The 17,962-nt window shown below is 33.9% G+C and overlaps 1 protein-coding gene across 1 annotated transcript; it reads left to right on the top strand.

The window, feature by feature from the left end:
* Positions 1-10,544: 10,544 nt before the first annotated feature.
* On the top strand, positions 10,545-11,063 carry LOC122904116 (60S ribosomal protein L23a-like). Its single transcript, XM_044244591.1, has one exon. It carries the CDS (start codon positions 10,550-10,552, stop codon positions 11,018-11,020), a length of 471 nt encoding a protein of 156 aa, XP_044100526.1. The 5' UTR covers positions 10,545-10,549; the 3' UTR covers positions 11,021-11,063.
* Positions 11,064-17,962: the final 6,899 nt, after the last annotated feature.

The raw sequence follows: 17,962 nt of genomic DNA, 5'->3' as shown, positions 1-17,962 counted from the left end.
AAATGAACTATTGGGATTTCATCAAGATCAAAAGCTTTTGCACAGCAAAGGAAACAGTTATTAAAACCAAAAGACAACTGACAGAATGGGAGAAGATATTTGCAAATGACATATCAGATAAAGGGCTAGTATCCAAAATCTATAAGGAGTTTAGCAAACTCAACACCCAAAGAACAAATAATCCAATCAAGAAATGGGCAAAGGAAAAGGACATGAACAGATATTTCTGCAAAGAAGACATCCAGATGGCCAACAGACACATGAAAACGTGCTCCACATCACTCGGCATCAGGGAAATATAAATCAAAACCACAATGAGATACCACCTTACACCAGACAGAATGGCTAAAATTAACATCTGTCAAGAAATGACAGATGCTGGTGAGGATGTGGAGAAGGGGGAGCCCTCCTACACTCTTGGTGGGAATGCAAGCTGTTGTGACCACTCTGGAGAAAAGCATGGAGGTTCCTCAAAAAGTTGAAAATAGAGCTACCCTATGACCCAGCAATTGCACTACTGGGTATTTACCATAAAGATATAAACACAGTGATCCGAAGGGGCACGTGCACCCAAATGTTTATAGCAGCAATGTCCACAATAGCCAAACTACGGAAAGAACCTAGATGTCCATCAAAAGATGAATGGATAAAGAAGAAGTGGTATATATATTCAATGGAATACTATGCAGCCATCAAAAGAAATGAAATCTTGCCATTTGTGACAATGTAGATGGAACTAGAGGGTATTATGCTGAGCAAAATAAGTCAATCGGAGAAAGACAACTATGATATGCTCTCCCTGATATGAGGAAGTGGAGATGCAACGTGGGGAGTTTGGGGGGTAAGAAAAGAATAAATGAAACAAGATGGGATTGGGAGGGAGACAAACCATAAGAGATTCTTAATCTTGCAGAACAAACTGAGGGTTGCTTGGGGAAGAGAGGTCGGGAGAGGGTGGTGGGGTTATGGACATTGGGGAGGGGTATGCTGTGGTGAGTGCTGTGAAGTGTGTAAACCTGGCGATTCACAGACCTGTACCTTTGGGTCTAAAAATACATCATATGTTTATTAAACATTTTTTAAAAAAGCTAAAATTATAATACTTCCTGTAGAAAACATAAATGAAGATCTTTGTTCTCTTGGGTAAACAAAGATTTCTTAAGTAAGACACAAGAAATGCAAGTCATAATGGAACAAATGAGAAATTAGAGTCTCTCAAAATAGGAATATTTTATCTTCAAAAGACGTCATGAAGGAAACAAAAAAGCAAGCCACCAAATGGAAACAGGTTTAGCACATAAATGTGACATATCTGTAGCCAGAATACATTAAGCAACCTTATGAATCACTTTTAAGAAGGTGAACAACCCATTTTAAAAAGTACAAGTATTTGGACAGATAAGTTGGCCAATAAGCACATGATAAAGTATTTAACAATATTTGTCATCAGGGGAATGCAAACCAAAGTCATAAGGGACTTCACACCGTTACACATTTATGAGACTGGCTAAAATGATAAGAATTGTCTATACAAAGTTTTGTAGTAAATGTGATACTGCTAGAATGTAACACATTGCTGGCAGGAATTAAAAACGGTACAACTACTTTGGAAAAAAATATTTGGAAGTCTCATAAAATATTAAGCATATGCTTACCATAATTCTTGGGCATTTCATTTCTATGCATTTACTCAATATAAAGAGAAACATTTTTCAACATAAAGACATGTACATATGTCCAATACTCTTCCACTGTTGGTACTGAAAGACTGAATGCTAAGAAATCCCCAATCCTGGGAAAACTAGGATTTGTTTTTGTCACCCATCATATAGATATTAATAGTAAATAAATAAATGAAGTAAGTTGAAAGTTTGGTGAGTAAAGATATTTATATATTTTCAAAGTGAAACCTAAATCACATTTACAAAGGAGCAAAAATAAGTTTTCAGTGTAGAAATCTGGCGGACACTACATTAATCAAATGATCAAAGTGAGCATCATCAATTATGGTACAAATAGAAATTTTGTGTGACCTGATAGGATGCAAAGAAAACCATGCAGCATGTATCTGTGACATTCTCATCAAAAAGCGTAGGCTGGGGGCGCCTGGGTGGCTCAGTGGGTTAATGCCTCTGCCTTCTGCTGGGGTCATGGTCCTGGGGTCCTGGGATCGAGCCCCACGTGGGGCTCTCTGCTCGGCAGAGAGCCTGCTTCCTCTTCCTCTCTCTGCCTGCCTCTCTGCCTACTTGTGATCTCTCTCTGTCAAATAAATAAATAAAATATTAAAAAAGAAAGTGTAGGCTGCATATAATCATGAGGGACTATCAAGCAAATTCATATTTAGAGACATTCTTTAAAATGATTAGGCTACATTTTCAAAAGTATTAAGCTATTGAAAGTCAAGGAAAGGCTGGGAAACTATTCCAGAATGAACAGGCTTTAAAGATCAGATGATTGTATGTATCAATGTAAATTTCCTTATTATATTGGTCCCACTATGGTTAGATAGAGGAATGTCCCTTCATTTATAGAACATATACCCTGGAGTATTCAGGGATGATGGGCATAAGATTAATAACTTACTATCAGAAAATTCAGGAATGATTTTTCTATATTCTACCTCTTGTTTTTGCAAGTTTATGATTGTTTAAAAATATAAGAAAAAACTTTAAAATCCTCTAAATGAAAAAATGAAACCATATCTAAGGTTCATAAAAAGTTATAGTTTAAGAGAAGATGAATGTCAGAAGCTATCTCTATCTCTATCTATTCATCTAATGATGAATACCTCTAGTACATAAAATTTGCTGAAGAATAGCCTAGAGGCTGCTAGCATGAAAAAAATGTATCTCTAACTCAAGACAGTATAAAATGCTAAACATGTTAAGGCAACTAAAACAAAAATATATTGACCATTAAAATTTCTACAAAGCACTTCCATTTTCAAATTCAACTTGTGAAATATAGTTTTCTAATTTAAAAAGTACTTAAATGTATAGAAACTAATCCAATAAAACTTATGTCCCTTTAAAAGTTACTGATTATACTTATTAATATTAAATATCACATATTCCCATTTTAGTAAAGTATGCCACTTTCATATAAGTTAATTTTTCAGCATGTATGTGCATTTTTACAATTTGGATAATGACTATATTTTGCTTAACCCTAGACAATATCCTTTATGAGAAGATTATCACAAATTCAGGAATATTTACCCTCTGTGAAGTGAACATGGTGAAGTGGAAATTTCACTTATGTCCCAATAACATTCCAGAAGTGAATAAACAATAGTACAGGTACAAATTATTTTTCTCTAAGTTATACACTAAATTTGGAAAAATTAGGAAAAATTAAATGAATTTCATGGAGAATATTATGATTTTCATTATTTATATAAGTGCATTTCAAAGGAAGAATGGGTGATTTGAGGAGGGAGAGCTCACCTTCTTAGGCCAAATTACAAGTTTGATTATGTAAGTGCAAGCATAGCAATAAAAAGGGTTTTTGTCATTGAAGGTGATTAGCATTTTCTTCTACATAAACACAATAAAATTTAGGAGAAATAATAAAGAATAAAAAGAAAAGTGAGTGAAAGAAGAGAGAACAGCCACTTAATTCCCGGCTTCTGGAAGAAAAATTGCATGACAAACCCAAGGGCAATTTAAAATCTTCCAGCATTGTTTCCCTGGGAGCCTGCCAATAGGCAAATGCTAAAACTAGAAAAACTGCCTTCACAGCTTGACATCAGAACTCAATAAGGGCAGTTAGGGGTTTAGTAGTGACCTGAGGTTCTGACCTTCTCAACAAAATAAGAAGGAAAACTTAGGGGGAAAGAAGTTGGAATATGGATTGATATGTTGGTGACCTACACATGGTCTTCCTAAGCCATTCTACATGGATATATCAATGGTATATACCATTGACATATTAAACACAATTACAGAAGTTCAGAAGACAGTCTGTTTTATACAAACTTGGCTTAAATTTTTAGAATTCATACATCCCTTCTTAGGTTCCTCAAATAGTAATGTCCTATTTTGTGGTAAGCAAATAATATATTCATATTATTTTATTTTTTCAATTTATTCACTGCACTAGTATCCAAATCCTATGTCAATTACCATTTTATTAATATTAATTAACAAATCCTATGTCAATTACCATTTTGTTACTATTAATTTCCTCAATTAATTATGCTTCATTTTGTTTAAGGTAAGGTAGTTTTGTGTTTTTATTTTTAGAAGGTTATTTAAAGTTCTAGTATTTCCATTAGTGGGTTCCTGCAACACCTAATAGAGTATATGGCATAAAATGGGCACTCGGTTCTGTTTATTGGTAAAGTTACAACTACTAATACTTAAAGAGACCTATATGCTTGAAATATAAATATTATTTGAAATTTTCTTCCTAATGATCTTGACTTTACCAGAGACAGAATGTACCACCAAATCAGGACAGGGGAATTTAGGAGTGCTTCTTATTTGAAACACATGCGTTATTATATTCTCTTTTATCACTATTGTAATGCAGATTTCTGTAAGCAAAATCACAGAATAGAAATGGAAAGAAACAAGTACCACTCATCCTACAATCTTTATGAAATAGGATTGTTTATGTTGAATATTTTGAAGAACAATTCAGAGCACACGTATCTAGAGAGAGAGGGGGACTTACTGAACCAAAGTTAAGGGAAACAGTATACAAGGTAGAAGCATCCTCAGAAGGATGTGGAGCTGGAGGTGTAGCAGAAAGGAAGATTATAAAAGAATGTCAGAGTATAGCGTTAAGTGAAAGGCAAGTGAAACCTTTACCAATAATAACGATTTCTTGAGAGTACAAATTTTCATTTCCAAATTTTTACAAAATAAGGACTTGCCCTATCCCTACATCTTTTATTTCAGTTTCCTTTAGGTATCTGTCCTCCAGTGGCTTTGGTTTTTTAATATACCCATTAGGTGATATATTAAAACAAATAAAAGAACCCACACTGTCAAATAGATGTTGGTGTTTAAAGGCTATTGCTGTAAGGGAGAAGTGGAAATACTGAAAATAGTAGAAGGCTAGCTGGGATGTTTATTGATACTCTGAATTCATGGAATATAAGCCTTGTCAAACTTGGTAAGAAGTTGATTCCTATAGCTTTAAAGATATATTGGGTATAAAAGAAGTATTCTGTGATGCTGCACGTAAAATAATTTCTGCTTCCAGCCTTCTTACTTCACTCTCCCAGGACTCAAGGGACCACTCAAGCATGAGATGGATCACGTGCATGAACATACTCTGCTGCATAGATTCGATAGGAGATATTTAGAAATAGGGTTAAAATTAATTAAATATATGAAATTCTAGTATCTGCAATGTTTCGCTATATGCTGTTTATCCCAAAGGTATTACTTTTTTCCATGATTTTACCAACAAATATATTTATATTAGTGTTCTAAAAATTATTTTGTACTTTGAACGCATTGAAATAAATTTCAAGACTTTTGGTCGTTTCTTTTCTGATTCTGAACCAAAGATAACAGACGCAGTATTTAGCATGTACATCTTAAGTGCATTTTTATTACCATAGGTAACATAGCTGAATGTGGTTATGTGCTAGGTGCTTGCAAAATAAACAGAACTACATATAGCGAGCAATTACATAAAAGAAACTACAGACTGTTGTGTGTAATCGTTTATATAAGAAATACACTCTCTAATGAAAAATTACTAAAGCCAGCACCAAGACATTTATGAATATACAAACAGCAAATAAAATGTCCTCAGAAACAAGCAAATGTTCAAGTTACTCTTTGTGGCAAATTTGCTGTGATATGCTGTTGAGTAAGGATAAATAAGCTAACAAATAGGAAAACATATATTTTACTAAATGTCACTTACATGAATTAAACTTTCACAAATACCCTAATAAACCAATTCAATTAGGAGGCATTTCACATGTTTAAAATTCGCTTCAGGTACAACTAGATGGCCCTCTCAGGAATAAAAATGTCACATTTTGATCATTTTATGGTAGATATTTAAAATAATTCAGACATGCAAAAATTATCTTCAATTCCTTTTTTTCATTGACATTATACAATACAGCTTACATAATAGTTTAGTAATTAAGGTATGAAAAACTGATGTTTAGTGTAAATTTGAATAATACATAATTATCTATGCTCTAAGTTAGATTATTTGATAGTCTTCATTTTGTTTTTAAAGATATTGATAGTTTTAGGGGTGCCTGGGTGGCTCAGTTGATTAAGCATCAATCTTTGGCTCAGGTTATGATTCTCACAGTCCTGGGATCTAGCTCTGCATCAGGCTCCCTGCTCAGAGTGGAGTCTGCTCCTCCCTCTCCCTCTGGCCCTCCCACCTCGCTCAAGCAAGCTCTCTCAAATAAATAAATATATAAATAAATAATCTTATTAAAATAAAGATATTAAAAGTTTTAAATTTTAAAGTATTAAAATTCTTTTAATGTTTGTTAGACAGTTTTAAAACTACTTAATTTGAGATAATTGTAGATTCACTTTCACTTCTAAGAAATAATAGAGAAAGATACATCTTACATAGCTACAGTAACATAATACAATCAGGAAACTGACAATGATACAATCCACCATCCATGTTTGTATTTTACTGATTTTAATTTATGTGTGTATATGTGTGTGTGCATGTGTGTGTTCAGGGATGTGCCATTTTATTTTACATGTAGAATCCTATGATTATCACCATATTCAATATAAGAACAGTTTCATCACAAAGATGTCTTGTGCTGCTACCTTTTTTATCCACATCCATCTCTCTCCTGCTTCTTTTTCATAACCCCTAGCAATCATTAATTTTTGTTCTACAGCTCTATGATCCCATCATTTCAAGAATGTTATATAAATTTGATCATATAATTACAAACTGTATTTTGAGATTAGTCTTTTTTACTCAGCATAATTCTTCTGAGAGTCAAACAAGTTTTGTGTTATCAATCTTTTTTTTTTTTTTGGTCAAGTAGTATTCCACGACATGGATTTAAGCAGATCATTTAACCATTCACCTACTAAAGGACATTTGGTTTGCTTTCATTTGGGGGATATCATAAACAGAGATACTATGAGCATTTGTTTATAGGTTTTGTATGAATGTAAGTTATTAGGTCTCTGGGATAAATGCCCAGGATTAAATTTTCCAGGCCACATGGTCATTATATGTTTGTTTGTTGTCAGATTTTATTTATTCATTCAAGAGAGGGAGAGAATGAGAGAGAAGGAGGAAAAAAAGCAGGGGAACGAGCAGAGGGAGAGGGGAAAGTAGGCTCCCCACCCAATGCGGGGCTCAATCCCAGGACCCCAGGATTACGGCCTGAGCCATAAGCAGATGCTTAACCAACTGACCCACTCAGGTGCCCCGTTATATGTTTAATTGTTTAAGAAACTATTATAATCTTTCAGAGTGGATATACTATTTTGCATTCCCAACAATAGTGTGTATAGTGATTCAATTTTTCTGCAACCTCGCCAGAATTCGCTATTATTATTCTTTACTTTAGCCATTCTGCCAGATAATATTGCTTTTCCCTAATGGTTAATGATGTTTAACAGCTTGTCATCTATATATTTACTATCTGTACACACTTTACACTTAAATGCCTAGTCACATATTTTGCTCATTTTTTAATTGGATTTTTGCATCTTTCTTTTGAGTTTTAGGTTTCTTCCTATATTCTAGATATTAATCCTTTGTCAGAAATGTGGTTTGCAAAGATTTTCTCCAAGTATAGCTTGTCTATGCATCCTTTTAATAGGGATTTTCATAGAGTAAAAGTTTTTTAATTTCAAAAAGTACAATTTGTCAATTTTTCATTTGTAGAGATTATGCATTTGACATTAAGTCTAAGAACTCTGTGCCTTTTCCTCCTTTTTCTTTTTTACTTCTTTGCAAATGTTCTGTATTTTCACGATTACGTTTAGGTCCATGATCAATTTTGAGTTAATTTTGGTATAAAGTTTGAGGTTTAGTCTGAGGTTCCTTTTTGGAGGATGGCGCAACTATGGATGCTTAATTGTTCCAACATCCTTTATTTAAAGTGCTATTCTTCCTCCATTGGATGGATTGCTGTTTCATCTTGACAATATTTGTGCAGTAGGGCATATTTGTGCAGAACTCCTTCTGGGTTTTCTAGTTTTTTCCACTGATACAGCTCAGTGATCTATGTATTCCTCTTCTGGTATCAAAATGCCTTAATTATTCTAACTACAGAGTACACCTTAACATGAGCAGAGTGATTAATCTCATTTCATTGTTTTTATTCGAAATTGTTATATCTGTATTAGGTATTGTTCTTCTCCCTATCATTTTTATTATATACCTAAAATGTCTACAAAGAACATGCTGAGATTTTAGTAAGAATAGTATTAAGCCGATAGATCAATTTGGAGAGAACTGACAGTTTACTAATGTTGAGTCTTCTAATCCATGAACATGATATTTTACTCCATTTATTTAGGTCTTCTTTGATTTCTTTCATAATGATTTTATAATCTTCAACATACACATCCTATATGTTTTATTAGGTTTATATCCAAGCATTTCATTTTAATTGGATCAATTATAAATGGTATTTTCTTCTTAATTTTGGTATCCATGTATTAATTGTTCATATATAGAAATTAGACTGATTTTGTTTGTATTAATCTTGTATCCTGAGAACCTGCTGACTTCACTTAGCTGTAAGAGTTCCTGTATATAATACTTAGGGTTTTCTATGTAGACTATCATGTCCTTTGTAAATGAGAACAACTTTATTTTCCTCTTTGCAATTTTTATGTCCTTTTATGTTTTGTTTTTGTTTTTGTTTCTTTTTGCCTTGCTTCTTGTGCTATTAGAATTAGAGTACCATTTTGAATAATTATGGTGAGTGCAAACATTCTTGTCTTGTTCCCAATCTTAAAGGGAAAGCACTCAACTTGTAATAATTAAATATGTTCTTGCTAGAGGTTTTTGTATATAATGTGTGTGTATAATGTGTGTGTTCTTTTTCAAGTCACGGAAGTCCCCTTCTATTCCTAGTGCTCAGAGTTTTTAGCATGAATGGATGTTGGATTTGGTCAAATACTTTTTCTGCATCTACTGATTTTACTGAATAGTTTTTCTTAGACTACTGATACTGTGAATTTTATTGATTTATTTTCAAATGTTAAACCAGGCTTGCATAATTGTAATAAATCCCACTTGGTCATAATATATTATTCTTTTTACACATTGTTGGATTTGATTTGCTAATTATTTTGTTGACAATGTTTCATCTGTGTTCATGGGAAGTAATTGGTTTTTAATTTTCCATTCTCATAATTAATCTCGTTTTAGTTTTATGGTAATTCTGGCCTCATCAAATGATTTGCAATCTCTTCTGGAAAACAATACAGAGAATTGCTCTAATTTCTTCCTTAAGTGTCAGTAAAACTCACTAGTGAAGCCATCTAGGCTTAGTATTTTCTTTTTTGGAAGATTATCAATTACTGATTCAATTCTTTATTAATATATATAGGTGAATTCATATTATCCATTTCTCATTGCATGAATTTTGGTGAACTATATCATATCTTCCAAGGAATTGGTTTATTTCATATAAACTACAAAATTTCTGGGCATATAGTTTCTCATTTTATATTTTAATTTTAATATCCATTGTCTTAGTGGTGGTGATCTCCCTTTCATTTCAGGTATTAGATATTTGTGTGATCGAGAGAGAGAAAGAGAGATCTGTTGATTAGCCTGGCTAGAGGTTCATTAATTTTATTATTTCAAAGAAATAGCTTTTCGTTTCATTTATTTTCTCGACTATTTTCCTCTTTTTGATTTTATTGAGTTGTGACTCTATTATTTCTTTCTTTCTGCCTATTTAGGATTTATTTTGCTCTCTTTTCTCTATTTTCTTAAGGTAGAAACTTAGATTATTGACTTTCCTCTTTTTTTTTTTAAGGATTTTATTTATTTGAGAGAGAGAGCACGAGAGTGGGGTGAAGGGCTGAGAGAGAAGCAGACTCCCTGCTGAGCAAAAAGCCCAATGTGGGACTTGATCCTGGGACTCAGGGATCATGACCTGAGTGAAAGGCAGATGCTTAACTGACTGAGCCACACAGGTGCCCTCCTCTTTTCTATTGTAAACATATAGTCCTATAAATGTTCTTTTCAGTACTGTGTTAAATGTACCCTATTTTGATATATTTTCAATTTCTCTCAGTACTATAATTCCCATTATTTTAAAAAGGAAATACAGACACCACCAAAAAACAAACAAAAAAAAAAAACACAACAAAACACACACACACACACACACACACACACAAAACCCACATATATCATGTAATATAGTTATTAAATACAAAAAGAAATTCCCCTCTTTTCGTCTCAAAAATAGTTAATGGTAAGGCAGCCTGAAGGTTTTTTTTCCCTAGTCATGTAAAAATGGATTGCCAAGTGAACATGTATATAATGCTATAGTGATAGGAGGGCGAATGTAAAGGTTTTGTTTAACATTTCCTATATTGCTTTTACGAAGATGGCGCCGAAAGCTAAGAAGGAAGCCCCTGCCCCTCCCAAAGCCGAAGCCAAAGCAAAGGCTTTGAAAGCCAAGAAACCGGTGCTGAAAGGCATCCACAGTCACAGAAAAAAGAAGATCCGCACATCACCTACGTTCCGACGACCCAAGACTCTGCGTCTCCGAAGGCAACCCAAATATCCTCGAAAGAGCGCCCCCAGGAGAAAAAAGCTTGACCACTATGCCATCATCAAGTTCCCCCTGACTACTGAGTCAGCCATGAAGAAAATAGAAGACAACAACACACTTGTGTTCATTGTGGATGTCAAGGCCAACAAGCACCAGATCAAACAGGCTGTGAAGAAGCTCTATGACATTGATGTAGCCAAGGTCAACACCTTAATCAGGCCTGATGGAGAGAAGAAGGCATACGTTCGGCTGGCCCCTGACTATGATGCTTTGGATGTTGCCAACAAAATTAGGATCATCTAAACAGAGTCCAGCTGGCTAAATCTAAATACAGTTTTTTCATGATTAAAAAAAAAACCAACATTTCCTATATTAATGGTCCTTATTCCAGATCATGAGGGTGAAGCGGTTTTTCTGCAAGGTTGAATGGAGTATGTCCATTCTATCTAAGCAGTCAGAAACTGGGGAAACAAGTGCGTAATGGGTCACAGAGTCACATGACTATATTGTGAGTAAATCTAGTCAAATTTCAACGGATCAGTTGAACTTTATAAGCTCCCATTCTGAAAAGTAAACATGTGTTGCATATTAGATTAGTGTAAATTCATAGTAAGAACCCAGTTATCCCCATAAAGTCTAGGTATGTCCACATTCTTAGTGTACAAACATGCTGGTAATGGCTATGTGTTTCTTTAGAAAGATCAGGAAAAAGAATTACCTGATTGAATACAGAACTTTGTTCTAGCACAATGGTGTTAACTTATTCATTTGTACAATTTGCTTTAGAGGTAGGCTTGTGATGAACTAACTCGTTGCCAATGAGACACATGGGAACTCTTTGAGAGTCTTCTGTATAAAATCTTTCTCCTTGACAAAAAGATAGGGCCTTTTGGGGCACACCTGGGTGGCTCAAATGGTTAAGCATCTGCTTTTGGCTTGGGTCATGATCCCAGGGTCCTGGGATCCAGCCCCATGCTGGGCTCCATGCTCAGTGGGGAGTCTGCTTTTCCTTCTCCCCGTGCCCCTCCCCACCACTCATGCTCTTTCTATCTCCCCACCTGTCTCAAATAAATAAATATAATCTTTAAAAGATAAAAAAAGAGAGGCCCTTTGTATTCTGACTTGTATGCTAATACTTAAGACATGATACAAACTAGGAAGTTTCTGTAGCTCCTCCCTCCTCTTCTTCTTTCTCCTCCCTCTCACCCCCTCCTCTTTTAAAAAAAAATATTTTATTTATTTATGTGTGAGGAAGAGAGAGAGAGCGAGCAAGTGCACACAAGTAGGGGGAACTTCAGAGAGAGAAGCAGGCTCCATGTGGAGCAGAGAGTCCCATGCGGGACTCAATCCCAGGACCCCAAGATCATGACATCTTTTAAATTAAAGACAGCCACAAGATAAAACAAAGTTGACAGAATCCTACAGAATTTAGCAAGGCCCATTTCTAGACTTTATATTAAATGAAATAATTAAGTGTTCATATTGTTAAAATAACTTTTACTGACACATCATAATGCTAGAGGCTTAAAGCATGTAAACTGATACATACTAACAGTTCTCTTGCTCATTTTCAATTTCTTTACTTTTCTTAAAATAAAAATGATGAAATTAGAATGATAAATCATAATTTAAGAAAAAAAAATTTTACAACTTAAGATACTCAGTATATATGCTGTTAAATATAAGATGCAATGAAGACAGCAGATGGAACATAAAGAACCACCCTAAACCCCGAACAACCAAAAATTTCAGTTGAAATTAAAATTCAACAGAACAAAAATACATGGCATGTTTATCCCAAAATGATTTTCTAGGAAAATACATTCTATTTATTTGAGAAAACCTCAATACACCAATTACTATGGAAAAACTGAAAAGCTAATGAAAACTGACTTACCACTGTACCCGTTAAAAATTGAATTCATAGCATATTGATTCTCTGCTCAAAACTTTTCCATCATTTCCCATTCCATTCATGGTAAAGAGCAAATTCATACTGTGGGTCTTCAGGAACCATTATCTAGCCTTACATCATCCCCTGCTATATAGTCCATACTATACCTTCTGTCACAAACACAACTGACCAGCTTGCCATTCCCAATGCCGGTAACAGTCCCATCTCAGGGCATTCACATTTGTTATTCCCACTGCCTGAAATAATCTTTCCCAATGTAACACCTTGTTTTACTTCCTCAATTCTTGGAGGTCTTCATTAAAATTTTGCTTTCTTAACAAACTCTTCTATGGTCATCCTATTTTTATGTGTGCCCTAACCCTAATCCTCTACCCTTCACTATTTATTTCTTTAAATTGCCCAGGATACAGCATACAAGATTTTTATTTGTCTTGTTTACTAATTGAATTCCAACTAATTCATGAATTCTGTGAAGTTAGAGAATTCACTGCTGTACTTCCACAGGTCTAAAACTATGCCTGGAACATAGTACTGTTCAACAATTATTTACTGAATAAGCAAATTAACTAAGCACCTGTCCTAATGGTTAAGAATGAACCACCTGGTGCCAGATGTTTGGGTTCAAATCCTTGTTCAGCCAATTTATAGCTGTGTTATATAGGGAAACTTATTTAACTTCTCTGTGGTTTAATTCGGTCATCTCTAAAATAAGGAAAACAGTAGTATTTATCACAAAGGAGTTGTTAGGAAGATATCAATAAATATTTTCCACAAAGCTTGCCATACAGGAAGTCCTTGTGTTAGTTATTATACATTTTTAAATTATTTTATATATAAATATAAAGACTAGAAATATCATTAGTAATATATTTGCTAAATTATGTATTTTGGTTAATTGGGGGGCCTGGTGGTAAAAGATATATTTTATAATTTCTGTATTGCTCAGATAAAAATAATTATAAAAAATGTATCTGTATATAACGTCTCTTTATATCATAAAGATACATGTATTTGTCTATCTGCTGTTTATCTTTTCCTTAGAAACAATTATTCTATTAATTCTACTCATTACTTTCCACCAAGAAGTGGTACAGGTATCTTATTTTTCACATCTTCCACGATCCTCTGGTGAGGTTGATTTATGATTCCTTTACTGCGCCAAAGGTCCAACTCAAACATCTGAGAGTTTTATTTCTTGGGGCTTTCCTTCTCAACTTCCCGGGCAGCCTGTTTCTCATTTGCTACACGCTGTATGGTGGCACTCCTATTAAGAATATAGACACAGAGCTATCAAAACCAGCAATATACTCAACGAAATTTTGAAGCTCTCGTAGACTCAATGTTTTCCCCTCAAGAAATCCATGATATTTTACTTCAATCAGCATGCAAATTCCTTTACTAAATCCTTGCCATGACTGAAAATCATTTGTTATATTTCGTTAATCTCAAAAGAAGTAAGAGAAAAGTAATGTAAATGTTTCAAAAGATTGTTTTTGTTTCCTATTATAAGAATAACAAATAATTGTTGAAAACTGGATAAAAACACAAAGATAGAAATAAAAAACATTCAGATTGCCATTTTTAAAAATACAAACATACAGCAATAAACATTTTTACATCTTAAGATTTTTATATAACTTTGTGCATTCCCCTACACTATATATGCATATGTATGTACATACACACATTTACAAACATCTATGTGTGCATATTTATCTTATGCATTTGTATTTCTATTTTTAAATCTACATGTGTATATTCATAAATACAATATAAGTGTGAGGATAAACACAAATACACTAATGTTTTACATGCTTAAAGAACTATCAAATTCTTCTTTACATTTTATCATTTTACATGCTCAAAGAACTATCAAAATGGCCATATTCATTTCACTCTCAATTTTCTCCCTCTTCTCCCTTCCCTTCTTCTTCTTCTATTCTTCCTCCTCCTTTTCCTCCTCCCTTTCTGTTTCTCTCTCATTTTAACCAAGAGAATAACATAAATCACATTAAAGTATACTTTCTTTTAAAACTATAACTTAAAGTATCATTATGTTTTCAGCCATTCATAATTTTTCTTATTTTGTGAAAAGCAATTTTATCCCACTTTATGTCAAACTAGTAGCTTTATATGGTTTTTTATTTCAATTTTCTTTAACAATGTTGTTTGGACTGAATTGGTTCTTCCCCACGCCAAATTAATATGTTGAAGTCTTAATCTCCAGTCTGTCAGAGTGCGACTGTATCTGGAGATAAGGTCTTTGAAAGAGGTGATTAAGTTAAAATGTGGTTATTAAAATGGGCCTTAATCCAACATGATGGGTATTATAAGAAGGATACAGACATGAAAAGAGGTAAAGCCATGTGAAGATGAGCATCTACAAGCCAAAGAGAGAGGCCTCAAAAGAAACTAACTCTGAAAACACCCTGGCTTGGAACTTCCTCTCCAGAATTAGGAGAAAATAAATTTGGTTGTTCAAGCCACCCAGTCTGTGATACTTTTTTTTTTGATAGCCCGAGAACACTAATACAGGTGTTACTCACTTTTTTCCTCAATATAGGTTGAAAAATTTATTTTCTAGTTTGTGATTTGGTTTTTGTAAGTAAACTTTGTTGAACTATGACTTAATGATAGGAAAGTACATCATAATTGTATAGCCTCATAAATTTTCTCAAAAGGAATAGACCTGGGTGACCACTTCCAGGTCAGGAATTAAATCATTAACACCCAGAATTCACTCTCATTCTTCCTCTAATCACTACCCACCTCCAAATGTAAAGAACACTCCATCTTATTAACTAGATGTGTATGCTCAACTTTAGTAGATATGGCCAACTGGTTTTCCAAAGGCCAAGAAAATGGAGGCACATACGAAGCTTCCATTTACTTTACATCCATGTCAACACTAGGTATTGTCAGTCTTTTTTTAGCCATGTGTCTTTTCTTCATTCTAGCCATTCTATTTTGTCTCTAGTGATGGAGTTTGTTTTGTTTTGAAGATTTTATTTATTTGACAGACACAGCAAGAGAGGGAACACAAGCACGGAGAGCGGAAGAGGGAGCAAGAAGCTTCCTGCTGAGCAGAGAGCCTGATTTCAGGACCCTGGGATCATGACCTGAGCAGAAGGCAGATGCTTAATGACTGAGCCACCCAGGTGCCTCCAGTAGTGATGTTTTAAATCTCATTCTTATACTAAATATGAGACTGAGCACTTTTTTTCAAATGCTTTTTTATTAATTCTACTTCTTTTTGTAGGGCACCATTGTCCCATCAGTTATGCCCTCCGAGGGAACCAGCTCTACAGAGAGCCGCGATGTCCACGCTGTTGGCCAAGGAAACAGTAAATCTGTCAGCAGCCTGAGAGGGTGGGAGTAAGAAAGACCATCCCATCCCTCCTCCCTCTTCCCCATCAGAGGAGCTGGAGACTGGTTCAGAGTGGGAGGGAATGTTCTAGAAGCAGACCCGCCCCTTGGCCCCCTGCAAAGTGATAGAAAGGAGACTAAAAGCCAGGAGAGGAAGGCCTTAACCAGATATGAGACTGGAACTGAAGAGTGCTCAAACTTTTAAAAGTCAGAAGTCACTGGGAATTAGGGAGGAATTTGCCCACGTTGTGAAGGGATCAGCCATGTTTTTATTGCTTCATCTTTTTCTTATTGTTTTATAATGGTTCTTAATATTATTGGAAATATGCATCATTTTTTATCTAAGTATAATACACACTTCCATATTTCACTTGCCATTAGATGTTTTACTGCCTTTAAACAAACAGAATTATTTTATGTAGCCATTTTAATCATACATAATTTTTATAGCTAATGTTTTTTACATCTTCTTTAAAAAAGCTTTGACATATCATGGGTCAAGATGTTGTTCTCCTATGTTTATCTGCTAGATGGTTTTGTTTTGGTTTTTGTCTATTTGTTTTTAGATCTTTAAAACATCTAGCATTTTTAATTTTTAGTTTTACAATTCAAGATTTATTTTTCTCCAGATAAATATTCAATTCATCCAGTATCATTTACATTTTTTTGGTCACTGCATTGTAGATTCACCTGTGTCAAAAACTGTATCTATGTGGTTTTAATTCTTTTTCTGGGTTTTCTACACTCTCTCATTAATCTATTCCTGAACAAAAGCCAAGTTGATGAATAGTCTCTCTGTTTTTCACTATCTGGTAAGAGCTTTACTTTGTCCTCTTTTTTGAAACATGTGTTTCGTAGGTTTAAATAACAGGGCTAGCAGTTATTTTCAGAACTTCAAAGATGTCATCTGCTTTTCTTTTGACTTCCTTTGTTTCTTTTAAAAAGTCAACAGTCAGCATTATTGTTCCTAATCAGAAGATAGTGTTTTCATTAGATTGACTATTATGACTATTATTCATTCAACCATAAATGTTTTTGGAAACAACTTGGAAACATTTAGGAGGAAAAGAGTAAAGCATTAAATATGACACCAGAAAAAAAACAAACATACATACACAACCCAGTATTATTTATGCAAACTGTGATAAACTATAACATATCATAAACTACCACATATAGTTATGTTAACTATAAAGAACTCAGGTATGTTTTCTTTACATTATTAGAGTTCTTAGTTCTTCCTGAATTTGACTGAATGTCCCATTCTTTCCACAGCAGTTAGAGCTCAGATTATACTTGTTAAAATTCTTTCAACTATCACCTGTTTGTTGTTTTATTTTCCATATTTTCCATTTGTTTGACTTTCTATGTTCCAGATTAGGTGTTTTCTATTGGCCCCTTTTCCAATTCACTATTCATCTACTTAGTTCTGTTCTTTCTAGTGTTAAACTCATCTACTGAGCTCTTAATTAGAGATATTACATTGTTCAGCTCTAGAATTGTCACTGTGTTTTTTCTAAAGCCTAGTTCTATGGAATTCTAGTATTCTGGAATCATTTATTTTGCTAAATATAAGAATTTCAAGGTTTTTTTTTTTTTTAAGTTTGAATTTCCCTAAACTGTATGTGAATAACAATGTAATTCTCTCTTTTTTTTTTTTTTTTTTTTTTTGCTGATCTGTTTCTTTGTATGCATGGTGATAGTTCATTAAACACCAAATACTTTACTTGCAAAATTTAGAAGTCTTTTAAAAAATGTCTACATCTCTTCCAGATAATGTTATCTACATCTAGGAGGTTTTAGTTTATGATTATCAGTAAGTTTTAATGTAGATAACCTTAAATTAAACCAGAAACTGGAATCAAAGCTGTATTTTCAGGACTTTTTCTGATTTGTTCTTAATCCTAAGCTATATCCCTTGACTTGTACCAGGTGAGGGGCTGGAATGCTGACAAAAGATCTGC

Source organism: Neovison vison, chromosome 4, assembly GCF_020171115.1.
Source record: "Neovison vison isolate M4711 chromosome 4, ASM_NN_V1, whole genome shotgun sequence".
NCBI lineage: Eukaryota > Metazoa > Chordata > Mammalia > Carnivora > Mustelidae > Neogale > Neogale vison.
Note: the sequence above shows the minus strand (reverse complement) of the source record. Positions and strands in the feature narration are given on the sequence as shown.